The 15,435-nt window shown below is 37.2% G+C and overlaps 8 protein-coding genes across 8 annotated transcripts; 5 read left to right on the top strand and 3 right to left on the bottom strand.

Moving 5' to 3' along the window:
* Positions 1-112: 112 nt before the first annotated feature.
* SMKI13G3840 (uncharacterized protein) lies at positions 113-1,492 on the top strand (the record flags this gene model as incomplete). Its single annotated transcript, XM_056224990.1, has 1 exon — positions 113-1,492. The coding sequence occupies one exon, from the start codon at positions 113-115 to the stop codon at positions 1,490-1,492; it is 1,380 nt and encodes a 459-aa protein (XP_056078853.1).
* A 111-nt stretch (positions 1,493-1,603) lies between these two features.
* CUE1 (Cue1p) lies at positions 1,604-2,218 on the bottom strand (the record flags this gene model as incomplete). The annotated part of the gene is made up of 1 exon (XM_056224989.1): positions 1,604-2,218. One exon carries the CDS (start codon positions 2,216-2,218, stop codon positions 1,604-1,606), a length of 615 nt encoding a protein of 204 aa, XP_056078852.1.
* Positions 2,219-2,500: 282 nt separating this feature from the next.
* SAP30 (Sap30p) lies at positions 2,501-3,124 on the bottom strand (the record flags this gene model as incomplete). Its single annotated transcript, XM_056224988.1, has 1 exon — positions 2,501-3,124. One exon carries the CDS (start codon positions 3,122-3,124, stop codon positions 2,501-2,503), a length of 624 nt encoding a protein of 207 aa, XP_056078851.1.
* Positions 3,125-3,340: 216 nt separating this feature from the next.
* On the bottom strand, positions 3,341-4,282 carry SMKI13G3810 (putative endodeoxyribonuclease; the record flags this gene model as incomplete). The annotated part of the gene is made up of 1 exon (XM_056224987.1): positions 3,341-4,282. One exon carries the CDS (start codon positions 4,280-4,282, stop codon positions 3,341-3,343), a length of 942 nt encoding a protein of 313 aa, XP_056078850.1.
* Positions 4,283-4,634: 352 nt separating this feature from the next.
* TPS3 (trehalose 6-phosphate synthase/phosphatase complex subunit) lies at positions 4,635-7,799 on the top strand (the record flags this gene model as incomplete). Its single annotated transcript, XM_056224985.1, has 1 exon — positions 4,635-7,799. One exon carries the CDS (start codon positions 4,635-4,637, stop codon positions 7,797-7,799), a length of 3,165 nt encoding a protein of 1,054 aa, XP_056078849.1.
* Positions 7,800-8,173: 374 nt separating this feature from the next.
* TIF11 (translation initiation complex factor eIF1A) lies at positions 8,174-8,635 on the top strand (the record flags this gene model as incomplete). The annotated part of the gene is made up of 1 exon (XM_056224984.1): positions 8,174-8,635. One exon carries the CDS (start codon positions 8,174-8,176, stop codon positions 8,633-8,635), a length of 462 nt encoding a protein of 153 aa, XP_056078848.1.
* Positions 8,636-9,118: 483 nt separating this feature from the next.
* On the top strand, positions 9,119-13,372 carry TRM732 (tRNA methylation protein TRM732; the record flags this gene model as incomplete). Its single annotated transcript, XM_056224983.1, has 1 exon — positions 9,119-13,372. The coding sequence occupies one exon, from the start codon at positions 9,119-9,121 to the stop codon at positions 13,370-13,372; it is 4,254 nt and encodes a 1,417-aa protein (XP_056078847.1).
* A 348-nt stretch (positions 13,373-13,720) lies between these two features.
* Positions 13,721-15,382, top strand: ROY1 (Roy1p; the record flags this gene model as incomplete). Its single annotated transcript, XM_056224982.1, has 1 exon — positions 13,721-15,382. One exon carries the CDS (start codon positions 13,721-13,723, stop codon positions 15,380-15,382), a length of 1,662 nt encoding a protein of 553 aa, XP_056078846.1.
* Positions 15,383-15,435: the final 53 nt, after the last annotated feature.

Genomic DNA, 15,435 nt, shown 5'->3' with positions numbered 1-15,435 from the left:
AACAAAATAGAAGAAACGAGCACGTAGATCAGGTCTCATTTCCGTAAAGTAATAGAAAAATAAAAGTTAATTATCATATGTGCTGTTTGTCTGCATAATGCGAACGAGTATAATGGAACAAAGGTGTAACAAGGGAGAGATGTCCGACAAGAATGACAATCACTGCGTGCTCAGGAAATGGAATAGTTGCGCTTTAGAGTTGACCGTCCCCTCGGAGATTTCTGAATCTGCAATTACGAAGTTGCACATATACGATTTTGACAATACGTTATTTGCTACGCCAGGACCCACAGAACATTTTTATACACGTGAGTTGCTGAATCTGTTGACATCAAGCGTGTTGCCGAACGGGGGCTGGTGGAATGAGCAGGAGTTCTTGCGTGCTGCTATCAAGATCTCGAAGACTAAACCCAGAGGATATTCGTGGAATGAGGAGATTATTAGATTGGCAGAGAAGTCGTTCTGTTCCAAGGACACAATTTCGATTGTTTTAACAGGCAGAGAGGAAGGCAAGTTCTATGAGTTAATACAGCATGCTTTACAAACAGCGAAAAGCCATTGGAAGTGTTCACGAAATGAATTTAGGTTCAATGCAGTTTGCCTGAAGAAGACCGCAATTTCTAAATACACGAGTGAATATAAGAAGGAGTTGATGCGAGACTTTTTAAAATATTATCCTTCGCTAAGAGAGTTGACGATATATGATGATAGAGTACATCAAATAGAGGCATTCAAAACTTTCTTCCATTCTTTGGATCTGCCGCGCTTGAAATGGTTTGCAATTCCCGTGCGGCCGTTTACCAAATCTCTGCCAAGAGAGCAAGAACTTGAAATGGTGACGGAGATGATGGACAAGAATAACAGTCAAGCTTTTAGTCCTTCACAAAAGTTTGATTTGTCATGGACACCAAAACAAACCGGTTACATTCTCAGTATGGCTTCGCATCGGCTGTTATCGAAAGAAGTTATAAAGTATTTGAGGCGGATAAAAGGGAGAAAAACGTTCAAACCCAAACTGTACGAATATCCTTTGTATATACCATGTGCGGAACCTGGCGAAAATATCCCTGCGCTTGAAATTGCTAAGACATGGTCGAACAACAATCTCTGCGCATTTGATTCTGAAGAGAGACTACATCGTATTCTGAAGCAATTTTATCAGCAACAACCTGCAAAATGCATTATACATTTCCAAGTGACCGGCCTGGCTGTCATATCTTCTGTGTACCACAACAAAAGGAAACCTCTAGAGGTCTATTTCAAGGCCACGCCCGAACCAAATAGATACGCTTTCTCGAAGTTTCCAGAGTTTATAGTCACCGGCTACTTTTACAATAAAGACAAAATTGATGATTTAGAAGTGGTGACGGAGCGTCTACTAAACTCCAAGAAGGCCATTCATTGGACCCCGTTGGACAATTCTATCTCAATAAAGACTTTTTTCGGACAGTATGCTAAGTTGGCCCCAATACTGTGTTCAAATGAATTATAATTACATCTTTTTTTTGGTTATTTATTTAGTCGTTTTAAATAAGTAAACACGAAGATATACATGTATGCGTAATAGGCATGTCTATATTTCTCCCTATCAGCATTCATGCGCTCAAGTCAACAAACTTTGCAAATCTTTATCATCTTGCAATTTCGTTTCTAAGTTCTTTCTGGCTTGCCACACCAACAATTTCTTTCTCTCTTCAATATCCAGGCCTTTGAAGTTTAGGTGACTCATGTCTTCGTTGGGGTCTACATGGAATTTGTCAAGGAGGTTCTCAGCGCAAATCATATTCTTCTTTCTAGGGTCGTTGAATTCCCCGCCACCGGCAGTAGCATTATTATTAGCAGCCGCATTTGCTCCCATTGGTGCTCTCGAAGGCTCAAACCCGGGTGGAAAACTGAACTCATCACCACGCAGGTATCTTTCTACTGTTTCCTCCACTGTGCCTGTGTTTTCCAAACTATATCTAATTTGCTCAGGATGTAAGTTCGGTGCCAGATTTTGCACTGTTTCTACCATCTGAACCGTCACGGGATGACCTCCATTAGCCCTACCAGTCCTTCTCAAGCTACTTTGCGTAGGTGCGTGAGGGCGTCCATGTGCGTTCACTCCCGTAGCGGATAAGCGTTGTGCTGAGGGATGCTGATTACTTTGGAAGAATTTTCTCAGAAATATAACTCCAAACACAAGAACCAAAGTGATAAGCAATCTCGAATCTTCCATGGCCAAAATAAAGAAACTTTGTATGATATTTTAGATTATAATGCTAGATGGCGCCTTTCCTGGGAAGTAAGCTGATGAGTTGTCTATTCAATAGATCAATAACATATACCTCTCAGTTGGTATTAGATCGTTTAGAATAACGCGACCGCTACCCGCACCGTATACAAAAAGGCATACAGAATTAGAATAATATTGAGTAAAGAAGTACTGATGTCCATTCTAACGATCACCACCTCGGAAAGCTTACATATGCGTATACACAAAGGGGCTATTTTATGTTGATCAGCTCCGAAATTCCATCTTGAATTTCTTTTTCTGGTTTTTCACTTTATATATGAATTGTGGTATGCAGTCAGTCTCTTTTATAGAATGCTCATCGAAATGCCTTCTCACAACATTGGCCAGGTCCTTCTTGTGAATCCTTTTGTCGTGCTGACCCTGGGTGTTTCTTTTGTAGGAGTAAGTCTTTGCGCCCAATTTGGAGCCCAACAGGTATCCCTGCAGGGTCAGGTTGTCCGGTACGTCCAATTGGAAGTGGTCCTTGTACCTTCTCAGAAAAGCATCTGTATACTCTTCAAAATCCATTGGGTGGCTCTTGGAGCGAAGATCGGGGTGGTTGTCAGTGATATGTGTCTCTATGAGATTTTTGAGATACTGTTGTTGAGCTGCTGTGAGTCGTTGCTTCCCATTGGTTCTGCTGCCAGAGGTAGGCCCGTTACCATTATTATTATTATTATTATTATTATTATTATTATTATTATTATTAATATTATTAATGTTATTAATATTGTTATTATTAGTACTATTATTAATATTGTTGCTGTTATTGTTATTTGCGTAACTACCGCCCTGAGAGGCCCTCCCTCTTGATTCTGTTTCGCTGTTTGTATTGATAGGCCTAGCCATTATTTTCTTACTTTATATCTGTCCTCTGATACACCAGACTATGATTTGAATTGCATTGTAACAATGGACCACACAACCGCTTTTATTAACTTTATATCATATTCTGAAAAATTTCACAAGTATATAAAAAAGAACGCTTTTCCCCTCCGGCACGGCGTTGTCTTGATAAAATATATGCATAGTAGAAAATAATACAAGGTAGGCACTACTAACATTTTACTTAATGAATTTCTGGAAGTTCTCATATATATGCGAAGCGACTTGCGTAGCATCCAGGCTCTCACCCCATGCTTGTGCAATTTGTTTATTCAGATACTGCAGCTGCTCTGTTAGATCCCTTTGGTATGATGGATCCGGGTTGTCAACGGGGAAGTCAGTTTCAGTAAGTATACACGTTTTGGGCAAGCCCCTGACCAGAGTATCTCCTTCTTCTGGGTTTTTGAAATTGATCCATTTGGACAGGCTTACAAAGATACGATCTGGTGGGAACTTCTTGAGCCATTGTGTCAGAAGGGTTTCCTTGGACCCTGTGTACGAATGCAAACATATGTTGACGGAGTGATACGGTAGAAGTTCTTCGTTGCAGATATCGTTCAGTTTCCCATGACACTTCACATCATGTATGGAAATGGGCTTGTTTGTTTTTCTTGCCAACCGGCAAAATCGTCTAAATACTGCTTCTTGATGCGATAGTTTGACTTTCACTGTGGTTAGCCTGGTCTTCTCGTTTTGTGTGTAGAAACCACTCGCGGGAAGTCTGAAGAGCTTATCAAGACCGACCTCTCCAATTACGCTAACTAATTTTTCGTTAAACTCCCTAAGTATATATTCTTCAAGATCTAGAGGTTCAGGAAGAACCCGAACCAAACCGTCGAACTGTTCTTTGTTCTTATATTCCAATACATTTAGGTAATGAGAAATCTTGTCGCGTTGATCACCTATATAAAATAAATGACTGTACCAAGGATGGACACCAAATCCGAGGTATAGATTCTCTCTTCTTGTGCTATTGTTAGCCATTTTCTTCAAATTTTTCCAGTCGTACGGGTTTGATGACATGACGCATCGCAACGTATTCTTCGATCCTCCATCATCACCACCGACTGCACTGTCTGGATCAGTAATAACGTGGCAGTGTGCATCAACGAGCCTATCCATTACTCTTTCAATGATCGCTTTCGTGTTACAAGATCTAATTTCGATAATGTCGTAATTAGCAGTCCACCAAAAAGGCCCTTTCTTCCCTACGTAATCGACCGTGCTCCTGGCCTCGCGCGGTGCCCCTGGAATTAATCAATCCCCTTCAGCATAGCATGCAGCAGCGACCACAGGGAACATCGAGAAGGCGAGTGACAATTCAACAGTATCGAGTTCAGGACACAAATCCTGTTGCTGTTCCATTCCATACATCATCAAAATAAAACAGTAAGAGCTTTATCACAGGTGCAGACTTTGTACTTTACCGTTGCTATCCACGAAGCTATAAACCAAATAACTACGGTCAACCTCAATGACTATCATCGTCGCCTCTTTATTCTTACCATACACGCCTCAATTCGAGGCCGATGTCACCAATTCAGATACTGCCAAGCTGGTCGAATCAAGTATGATTAAGGTGGACTGCAACAATCAGGAATTGGGCAGTAACAAGCAAGAAAGAAGTAGTTCTGTAACTTCGGCAAGTTCTCATTATATCGGCTTGCCCCAAGAGCCTCAGATTAACGGTGAACCTTTGCCTAGGACCACTGTAGGTTCACCAGCAACAGGGGTTAACTATCATAATGAGATGGAAATGCTTTCTTCCGAGCAATTCTTGGAAGAGCTAACTGCCAACGCCACTCATGCGGCTAATTCTGGTATTCCACAAACTAGTAACCCAGTTTCTTCTACCTCAAATGTGCAACGGCCTTCAGTGGAGGAGTTTTTTTCTGCTCCCTCTGCTAGAGTCTGTTCTTCCGCTCAGGAGGCTTCTGCGTCATCTATTTCTGGTGGTCATGCACCATCTCACCATAACGACTTGAGCCCTAGCCTTATGAAGAATCATAATCTGTCATTCGATCCCCATCAGTCCAGGGTCAGAAGCTCATCCAAGAGTGCCGTAATTACTCCTGTCTCTAAGAGCGTGCCAGATGTCGACCCTGCTGTTGTAGATGTTGCTAAAGTTAGAGAAGAATTCCAACAGCAAGCTTCTTTGCCCTCCATGAAAAGAGTGTCTGGAATTACCACTGGTGATTCTTCCGTTACTTCCACAGGTTCCAATTTGAGGTATTCTGAGCAATTCCAGGATAATTTCATTGAAGATACTGATAGCGAAGATGACATTGATTCCGACTTAGAGACTGATGCTACCAAAAAATACAACGTTCCCAAATTCGGTGGCTATTCCAATAATGCGAAGTTAAGAGCATCCCTAATGAGGAACTCGTATGAGCTATTTAAACATTTACCATGGACAATAGTCGACAATGACAAAGGGAACGGATCTTTAAAAAATGCGGTTACTATTGCAGTTGCTGAAAAGACCGTGAAAGAACCTGTCTCTTGGATAGGTACGATGGGTATTCCTACTGATGAACTTCCTCACGAGGTTTGTCATGAGATTTCAAAGAAATTAGAAAAAGATTTCGGTTCTTACCCAGTGGTCACTGATGATATCACTTTTAAGGGTGCCTATAAAAACTATGCCAAACAGATTTTATGGCCTACTCTTCATTACCAAATTCCAGACAATCCAAATTCAAAGGCTTTTGAAGACCATTCTTGGGATTACTACCAAAAGGTCAATCAAAAGTTTGCTGATAGGATTGTCGCCATTTATAAACCTGGCGACACAATCTGGATCCATGATTATCATTTGATGCTTGTGCCAAAAATGGTAAGAGAGAAGCTTCCTAAAGCCAAGATCGGATTTTTTTTGCACGTCTCCTTCCCCAGTAGTGAGGTATTTAGATGCCTTGCAAACAGAGAGAGGATTCTTGAAGGTATCATTGGAGCAAACTTTGTTGGTTTTCAAACCAAAGAATATAAAAGGCATTTCTTACAGACTTGTAACAGGTTACTTGCCGCAGATGTCTCCAATGACGAAGTCAAGTACCATTGCAATATTGTTTCCGTAATGTATGCGCCGATCGGTATCGACTATTTCCATGTGGCATCGCAGTTAAAAGATAATTCTGTACTTGAATGGCGCCAATTGATTAAAGAAAGATGGCGCAATAAAAAACTGATTGTTTGTCGTGACCAATTTGACAGAATTAGAGGTCTGCAGAAAAAAATGTTAGCCTATGAAAGATTTTTGATAGAAAATCCTGAATATATTGAAAAAGTTGTTTTAATCCAGATCTGTATCGGTAAGAGTTCAGATCCTGAGTATGAGCGCCAAATTATGGTTGTCGTTGATAGAATCAATTCTTTGTCTTCGAATATAAGTATTTCTCAACCAGTGGTATTTTTACATCAAGATCTGGATTTCGCCCAATATTTGGCATTGAATTGCGAAGCTGATGCTTTTCTAGTAGACGCACTAAGAGAGGGTATGAATTTAACATGTCATGAATTTATTGTCAGTTCGTTTGAAAAAAATGCGCCTTTGTTATTATCTGAGTTCACCGGTAGCTCTTCTGTTCTGAAGGAAGGTGCTATCTTAGTTAATCCATGGGATATAAATCATGTAGCGCAAAGCATCAAGAGAAGTTTGGAAATGTCCCCTGAAGAAAAAAGACGTAGGTGGAAAAAGTTATTCAAATCTGTAATCGAACACGATTCGGATAATTGGATTACCAAATGCTTCGAGTACATAAATAATGCCTGGGAGTCCAACCAAGAAACATCTACTGTTTTTAATTTAGCCCCAGAAAAATTCTGCGCTGACTACAAAGCCTCCAAAAAGCATTTATTTATCTTCAAGATTTCAGAACCACCAACATCAAGGATGCTATATTTGCTAAGTGAATTGAGTTCGAATAATATAGTTTATGTTTTGAGTTCTTTTACAAAAAATACATTCGAAGGTTTATACAATGGTGTTCTAAACATTGGTCTGATAGCTGAAAATGGTGCCTACGTAAGAGTTAATGGATCATGGTACAATATTGTGGAACAGCTTGATTGGATGAAAGAAGTGACCAAGATTTTTGACGAAAAAGTCGAAAGATTACCTGGTTCGTATTACAAAATTGCCGATTCTATGATTAGATTCCATACAGAAAATGCCGAAGATCAAGATAGAGTCCCAACAGTTATCGGGGAAGCGATTACACACATAAATACTTTATTCGACGATAAAGATATCCATGCTTATTTGCATAAGGATATCGTCTTTGTTCAACAAACAGGGCTAGCCTTAGCCGCTGTCGAGTTTTTAATGAAATTCTACAACAGTGGCGTCAATACTACTGACAATAGCAGAATATCTCTATCGAGAACATCTTCTTCGATGTCCGTCGGGAATAATAAGAAACATTTTCAAAACCGTGTAGATTTTGTTTGCATTTCCGGTTCCACTTCACCTATTATCGAGCCATTGTTTAAATTAGTGAAACAAGAAGTTGAAAAGAACAATCTAAAATTCGGATATACCATTCTTTATGGTAGCTCTAGATCTACCTACGCCAAAGAACATATCAATGGTGTTAACGAACTTTTCACAATTCTTCATGATTTGACGGTAGCTTAAGCAACTTTTTTTCCTTACACTTTTTTTATTGTTATTTTTCTTATTCCTCAAGTATAGTGTTACGAGCGATTATAAATATAAAAGTACGATATCCTTTTACGTATATATATGTAGCACGATAAATTACAGATAAGTTCAAAACTATAAAGTCACTTAATGCTCAGAATCGTAGTTAGATTTTGTACTTCAGTATTATCATCGTTTATTACGAACACTACTTTTTCACTTTTTTTTTTCTTGACATTTTTATTTTCACCGCAAGAAGTAATAGTGAAAAATTGAAAAAGCTCAAAGTTTAGTTTGCAGAAGTAAGCCTTTACTTGGGAAAGTGTTGTATTAGCAATAGCATTAGTCTAAATAGAGCAAAGTTCATCATGGGTAAAAAAAATACTAAAGGTGGTAAAAAAGGTAGAAGAGGAAAGAACGACTCTGATGGTCCAAAGCGTGAACTTATTTATAAAGAAGAAGGCCAAGAATATGCTCAAATCACCAAGATGTTGGGTAACGGGAGAGTAGAAGCTAGTTGCTTTGATGGTAATAAGAGAATGGCCCATATCAGAGGTAAGTTGAGAAAAAAGGTCTGGATGGGACAAGGTGATATTATTCTTGTTTCTTTGAGAGATTTCCAAGACGACCAATGTGATGTTGTTCACAAATATAATTTAGATGAAGCTAGAACATTGAAAAACCAAGGTGAACTTCCTGAAAACGCCAAGATTAATGAAACTGATAACTTTGGTTTTGAATCAGATGAGGACGTTAACTTTGAATTTGGTAATGCTGATGAAGATGATGAAGAAGGTGAAGATGAAGAACTTGATATTGATGACATTTAATTTAACCTAGATGCTTGTACTCAATATCATTTAATGCGTCAATTATTAATATTTTATTTATAATTATATTTTTTTAGTCCATCATAGGAAAGGGTTTTCTTTTTACTATATAGATATACTTATATATAGACAACAGAAAAAGAAATAAAAAATAGAATATCTTGAAGTTTTGTAATCTTCCTTCTATTTTTCTTTATTCAAGGTCTATAGCAAAGAAACTGTGACGGAAAATTTTCTCCTAGTACGCAATATTTGCGAAAGAAATGACAACATAATGCAAATGCTTTTCATTTGTTTTAGTGGCACAGTTCATTGTCACAAATATGTCCTTTCGTTTTTTTCCATCGAGAATTTATCTAGGTTGAAAAATGAAAAGTTAAAAAAAAAAAAATTCTTTCAGAAAAGCTCATCGCAGGGAAATGACAACATTACTGTGTGATCTCCGATTTCAGACATTACTACTCACCTCAAAAACTTGAGAGAATGACTAAGTCAATAGAATTGCCAAGTCAGGAAATGGAGCTCTTCCGGATAAAAGAGTTTTTAATAGCTAATAATCCATCGAAGATTAACAATGAAAATAAGGATGTTATCTTGGGCGAAATTGAGCAAGATTTTGGGTATTTGATTCAATATATCAAGGACGGGTTACCGGACTTAAATGAGTCCACAAGATTGGTTTTTCCAGACACCTTTTCGATCTGTTTATTGAGAAGCCATCAAATAATAGTAAACAAAAAAATTGACTCTCAGGAATACTTGTCCGCGATAAAAAGGCATATTTTAACTGTACCAAATGCAAACATTATATTTGAATATGTACTTGACTTTTGGGCTGATGGTGGGGCTCCGCTGATGAATGCGTTAAAAGATTTGTTTGGAAAGTTACTGAACTTATTGAAAGTTATATATCCTATGTCAGACTTGAAGGATATCTTTTTTAGTTGGATGAATGATATATTAGAGATACCTTCTACATTACGTGTTCAATATTATTTGATCGATGCTCTTTCTTCTGACTTTGACCTCTACTATATTTTGGAAAAAAAGCCGCATTTCATCGATAACTCTTTCTCTTTGATGAATTCAGATTTACTAGCAAACCCTGTCGGTAAATGCATCGTTAATTTGTTGTTAAACATTTACGAAAAGCATTTCAAAAATGAAGAAAAGTTTGTACAAGAATGGATACTATTATGGAAAAATTCCGCTCTAAAATACATTCACGACAGCCAATATACTAAATCCATTAATTTGTATATCATGATTCCATTATTTAAGAACATGCCAAATTTAGCCTTCACAATTTTCCTCAAAAGCATGCCCAGTAAAAATCCAACACTTTTACTCTCTCTATTAAAGATTGGTCAGGAATTAGGAATCGAAGAGGAACCATTTCGTGACAATAAATATACTACTATAGAATCTATTGAGAAACTGATAGAGCAAGATTTGTTTAAACTTCAGATATTTGAAATACTGACCTTTTCTACAAAAAAGTCGAAGCCTATCCCCTCCTTCGTCTTTAATATTATTAAACAATACTTAGATATATTCTTGGTCGATACCGAGCTTGAACGGAGAAATTACTTTTGCAGTTCCATGAAACATTTTATATTCAGGATTAGAGATTGCACGTACTCTCTAGCTAGAGATGCTGGAAAGCTCAAGAAGGCTAGAAAATTTCCTGACGAACAGAAGGAAAAGTTGGCCCAAATTGAAGATGCTCGAGCATTTTTAATTTGGTTATGTGGTTCTATTAAACATCAATTGGCTCCCGGTACTTTATATCAGGCAAATGTGACGTCCCTAAAACTTCTGCATATATTGATTAAGTCTGGTGTTGATAAATCTACTCCACTGAAATTTTTAGACAACCAAAATAAAAGAGAATACCCATTTTCTATTCCCATCCTACAAGATGCCACATTTTTAAGACTGCTTATTGATCTTTTGGTCAGTAATTACGCCGATGTGCGTGAATTATCCAAAGATTTATTGTTTGTGATGATTAATGCTGATGAATCTAGAAGTCTCTTTGATACTTTAGATTTAAAATCTTTAAGGGAAATCGCGAATTCTCTTTTGAACAACTATGAAAAAGCTGATGCTGGAGCTACGGTATATGAGTTCATATTCACAATCATGGGTTCACAAAGAAGTTTCATTGACCATACAATAGAAATATTATCGCAGATGATACAAGATTTGAAAAATGACAGCATTGGATGCGCAAAAAATTCAATTGGCGCTCACTTTTCTGCACTAAGCTTGATTTTGAATAAATTTAAGTCCGAAGATAATCATCAAGATACTTCAAAAATAGTATCAAACTCAATAGACCTTGTGCTCAAGAGCTGGGATACTACGAAAAACGTGGTATGTCATGATTCTGCGCTTGGAATATTACCTGAAATATATGTTGATTGCGGTGTACCAGACCAAGTGATAATAAGTCATGCATTCAAGGCAATCAAAGAATCATCATGTTTGCTTGAAACGATATTAAGAAAGTATCCTTTAACCGGTGAACAGCTAAATAGCATTGGTGATCTTTTCATTCTTCAGCTTTCTACCATTCGTCATAGTGGTGCTTTTCAAGCCGTTTTACCGGTGCTGAAGACATATTGTGTTCGCTGTCGACTTGAATCTCCTGTTATTCTGGAAAAACTTTTGGACAACAGTGTAAAATCTCTAAAATCGAAAACGCAACATATTACGAGAAGGTCAGGTGGCTTACCTTTCCTGATAACAACTGTTTTAAGTGCGGAGATATCCAAGAGAAGACCTCTGTTGCAAAAAACTTTTGAAAACTTATTACTCATTGCGAGGTTACCAGTACCCGCTCATCAAGATGAGTTTGATTTACCACAGGTGAATGCTATCAATTGCATAAATACAATTTTTGTTGAACCTAAGCTCTCTGAGCATTGTACATCATTTGTCTCTGACGCATTAGAACTGGCATTACTGAATTTTGACTGTGATCTATGGGCTTTAAGGAACTGTTCAATCATGCTCTTTACCTCCCTGCAAAATAGGATTTTTGGAAAAGTGGGCAGAAGCGTTAGTGCAAAATTATTCTTCACCAAGTATTCTGGCCTGAGACGTCTGCTCTTGGATATTTTAAACAATTCCGTTGCTCAATGTTCTGGGGGAGGGAAAGAAATCTACCAAATTGAAAGTATTTTCTTGGTACTCAATGTATTACTTAGGTTACGGCCTACACCAGGTTATACTGGTCTAGAAGAATTCAACATTTCTGTTTATAAATGTTTATCAAATGAGAACTGGAAGATCAGAGACATGGCATCCCGAGTATTGTATTCGCTTTCCGAGAACTTTGAAGAAGAGACAAGGAAATTGCTTGATTTGTCCTCTATCGAGAAGCAAAACCAGTTACATGGACACCTACTAGCACTTCAACAAATAGTACCCAGATACCTCTCAGAAAACAAGGATACTGAGTTAATTCAAAGGATATTTGAAAAAAAAAGGATAATGTTACTGAAGAACAAATGTTTGATTACCAAAAAGGCCTACCTAGAACTAACGTGCAATGTGCTAGAAGCAAATGATATGCCTGATTCTATTTTGAAAGAATATATAAGTACTTTGGGAAACATATTTACTGTTGAAAATAACGAGTATGTTGTTAGTGGTAGCAAACAGCTATACCTCGGAAAAATCTTAGATATTCTCTTAAAATATGAAGACAGCACACATCTTCATGATATTTGCTTATTAGGATTGTACTCTCCATTTTATGAGGTCAAGCTCAATACGTTATATTATATGAGTACTAACTTTGACTGGAAAACTCCAGAGAGTTCAGAGTTTCTCGAGCGACTACATTCATTACTCAAAGTTCCAGATTTCTCGCCCATGGCTAAAGCTTTAGTAGTAAAAACTCTTTCAAAAAAAAAGGGTGCTTTATCCCTGGAAACTTGTACTGATCTTTTAAAAACAAACAATAGTGAGGACACAAAGATTTCTGCTATTTCATCTCTGAGTGCCCTTTTGTCTACAGAAACATTTCACCAGATATGGAATTTATTGCAAGAATTTTTTTCCGATTCTTGTTCCAATGATTTTAGATTAGCGTCTTTGGAATGTTTGACCGCCTATCCGGAAAGTTGTAGGAACTTTAAAATACTATTGCAGCTTTATAACTTTCTTTGGGATGATGATTCGGAAATAAGAGAAAAAGCTTCATTATATTTGAATAAGAACTTCATACAATCTGAGGGCTGGGAATCTAACAAAAATACCAATGTAACTGCCCTTTTATTCACAAAAAAGTTTTGTGACGTATTCACAGGTTCTGAAGTAGCAGAAGAATTGTGCTCGCAGTTGTTTCAATATCTAAATCAATATGATATATTTGCTACCAGAAAATCGACCAAAGATTGTCTATTTACCACAGAAAAGGATAACCAATTTATCGATGAACTAAAAAGAGCAATGAATCTGTTAGATATGATAAAATTTACTACCAAGGATATCTTAAAGTGTTATAAGGATGAAGTATCTCACTTGAAAAGTACTCTGTTGAAACACTTAAAAAACGAGGATTTTAAAGATTCTCCCCTTGGTTGGTGTTCCAATGCTGAAATATTTTCAAGGGTGACACTCTTAAAGGAATTGATCCAACATTACTTTCCCTCAGATTATAACAGTTTTATTGATGATCTGAGTAGACATTCTGTTCATCCTCTAATTATCAATTATTCCTAGTTTTAGATAATTACGATATACAAGTATATACTTTCCACATGTTCTGACCCACATTTGAACCTTGACGAAGTTGATACAAAGCATACTGCAGAGGCTATCTCAGGACATGACAGTTTTGATTCTTAGGTACAATGATAACGCTTAGTTTTATCTTTTACCATAATAGTTTTTCTCCCGGATTTTTTCCACCTCTTTTCGTTGAAAAAACATTATGGATGGATGGAAAATTAAACGTAGACAATAATGCCAGGACCAAACTGAGCCCCTTTAATTGATTATCGAGCCAACTAAGATTGTTGTAAACACGACAGTTGTGTTCACATGATATAAAAAAAATTGTATTGACAAATGGCATTACAGGATCAAGATCTTTTCATAGTTTTATCGCATGCTTCCATATTCCTCAATCAAAACGACTTGTTAAATTTGAGCCTAACGTCCAAAGAAATCCATGATGTAATCGCAATCCCTTACCTTTATAGAAATATCCACATCACTAAAAATCCTGTTTTAAGGACAAAAAAATGGTTTTTGGAGGGGGGAATAACTTATATAAGTGGTTATAGATCGATATTGAAGACTGGCGATAAGAATGACATATTTTTATATGATAAAATTGAAAGGCTATTGGAGGCATCACACCTGAAGTCTATATTACAATTAACAGTAGATGAGGATTTATTTCACAATAGGGAGGAAGGACTGCAATTGCTACAAAGATTGGTAAATAAAGTTATTGAATTAAATATGATTGAAATTCTTGACATCAAAGATTCTGTTTTATTTGAGTTGTGTTCGGGAAACTATTATGGTTTAACATGTTTAAAAAAGTGGGTAGTAGATAGTGAAATTGGATTTGATAATATCAGATTATGCAAGAATCTTAAAAGTTTAAAATGGAAATTACCTGCGTCCTTAGATTTACAGAACATAATGGCCCCCGAAGTGGGTACCTTGTTAATGAAACAATTGGATGGAGGAGAATTAGAAATCAAAGATGAAGCGTATTCTAGCTTAAGGGCATTTGAGTACTTTGATTTTCTAAACCTCCGTTTCGAGAACATACGCCGCTTAAAGTTTAATCACGTTCACAAACAAAGCGACGGGACTAATACTTCTGTAAAACTATCTTCCCATGCCTTCAAGGATGTGGTTAATTTATCCAATCTCAAAGCTCTTGAACTAGAGTTTTCTTGTGAGGTGGATGGTTGTGAATGTGATGACGACTTTCTTCAAGAGTTGGCAGGTGATCTTGTTTCCTTGGTAAGTTTAGGATTTATTGAGAAGACATTCACTAAAAAAGGGTACCATTATATGGACGAGAACTGGGATTTGGTTATTAATAAGTTTATTTTGAATTTACCTGACGTGGGTAAAAATCTGCGCTTGTTAAGCATACGACATGACACACCTTTAGATGGTAAAGGAATCGATACCGTTGATGGAAACTTGCTGCGCCGTAAAAAGCTTTATGAAAAGGTTTTACCAAAGCTAACTTCATTGGAAACAATAGTGGCCCCAACAGTATTGCAGTCAATTACTTCATACGAAATGTATGCATGTGATCTTCTGTGGAATGGCTGCAAGTGCGCATTTTGCTCGAGATACCTACCATTGTTTGATAAGTACATCATGAACCATCAATACTTCTCGACTCCAGAGGCCCGATATTTGGACATTATACCAATAGTCTTTGCGACATATACTGGCAAATCCCTTTCTAAAAGGTTTGACCCTCAGAAGAACTGGGATTTGAATCTATTACAGAATGCTCCTGAGGAAGCGGCCTGGAATTTTCATGGTTTTGAAAAGATTCATCACTTTGCAAGCTATGAATGTTACTTTGACGAATCCTCCTTTGAGCCCTTAGCAATTATCATTTCGCATTTCTTTGATCCTTACATGAATTACCTGGTCAAAACATTGCCAAACCTTCGCCAAGCTATGTTGTCCGGCATCTACTTCAGCGTAAATTCAAAATCACACATTTATGAATCTATTTACGACTGAATTGGTGACTCTGATAAGCACAGCCGATGTATAAGTATAGTAGAATTTGTTTA

This window comes from Saccharomyces mikatae, assembly GCF_947241705.1.
Source record: "Saccharomyces mikatae IFO 1815 strain IFO1815 genome assembly, chromosome: 13".
NCBI classification, from domain to species: Eukaryota; Fungi; Ascomycota; class Saccharomycetes; order Saccharomycetales; family Saccharomycetaceae; genus Saccharomyces; species Saccharomyces mikatae.
Note: the sequence above shows the minus strand (reverse complement) of the source record. Positions and strands in the feature narration are given on the sequence as shown.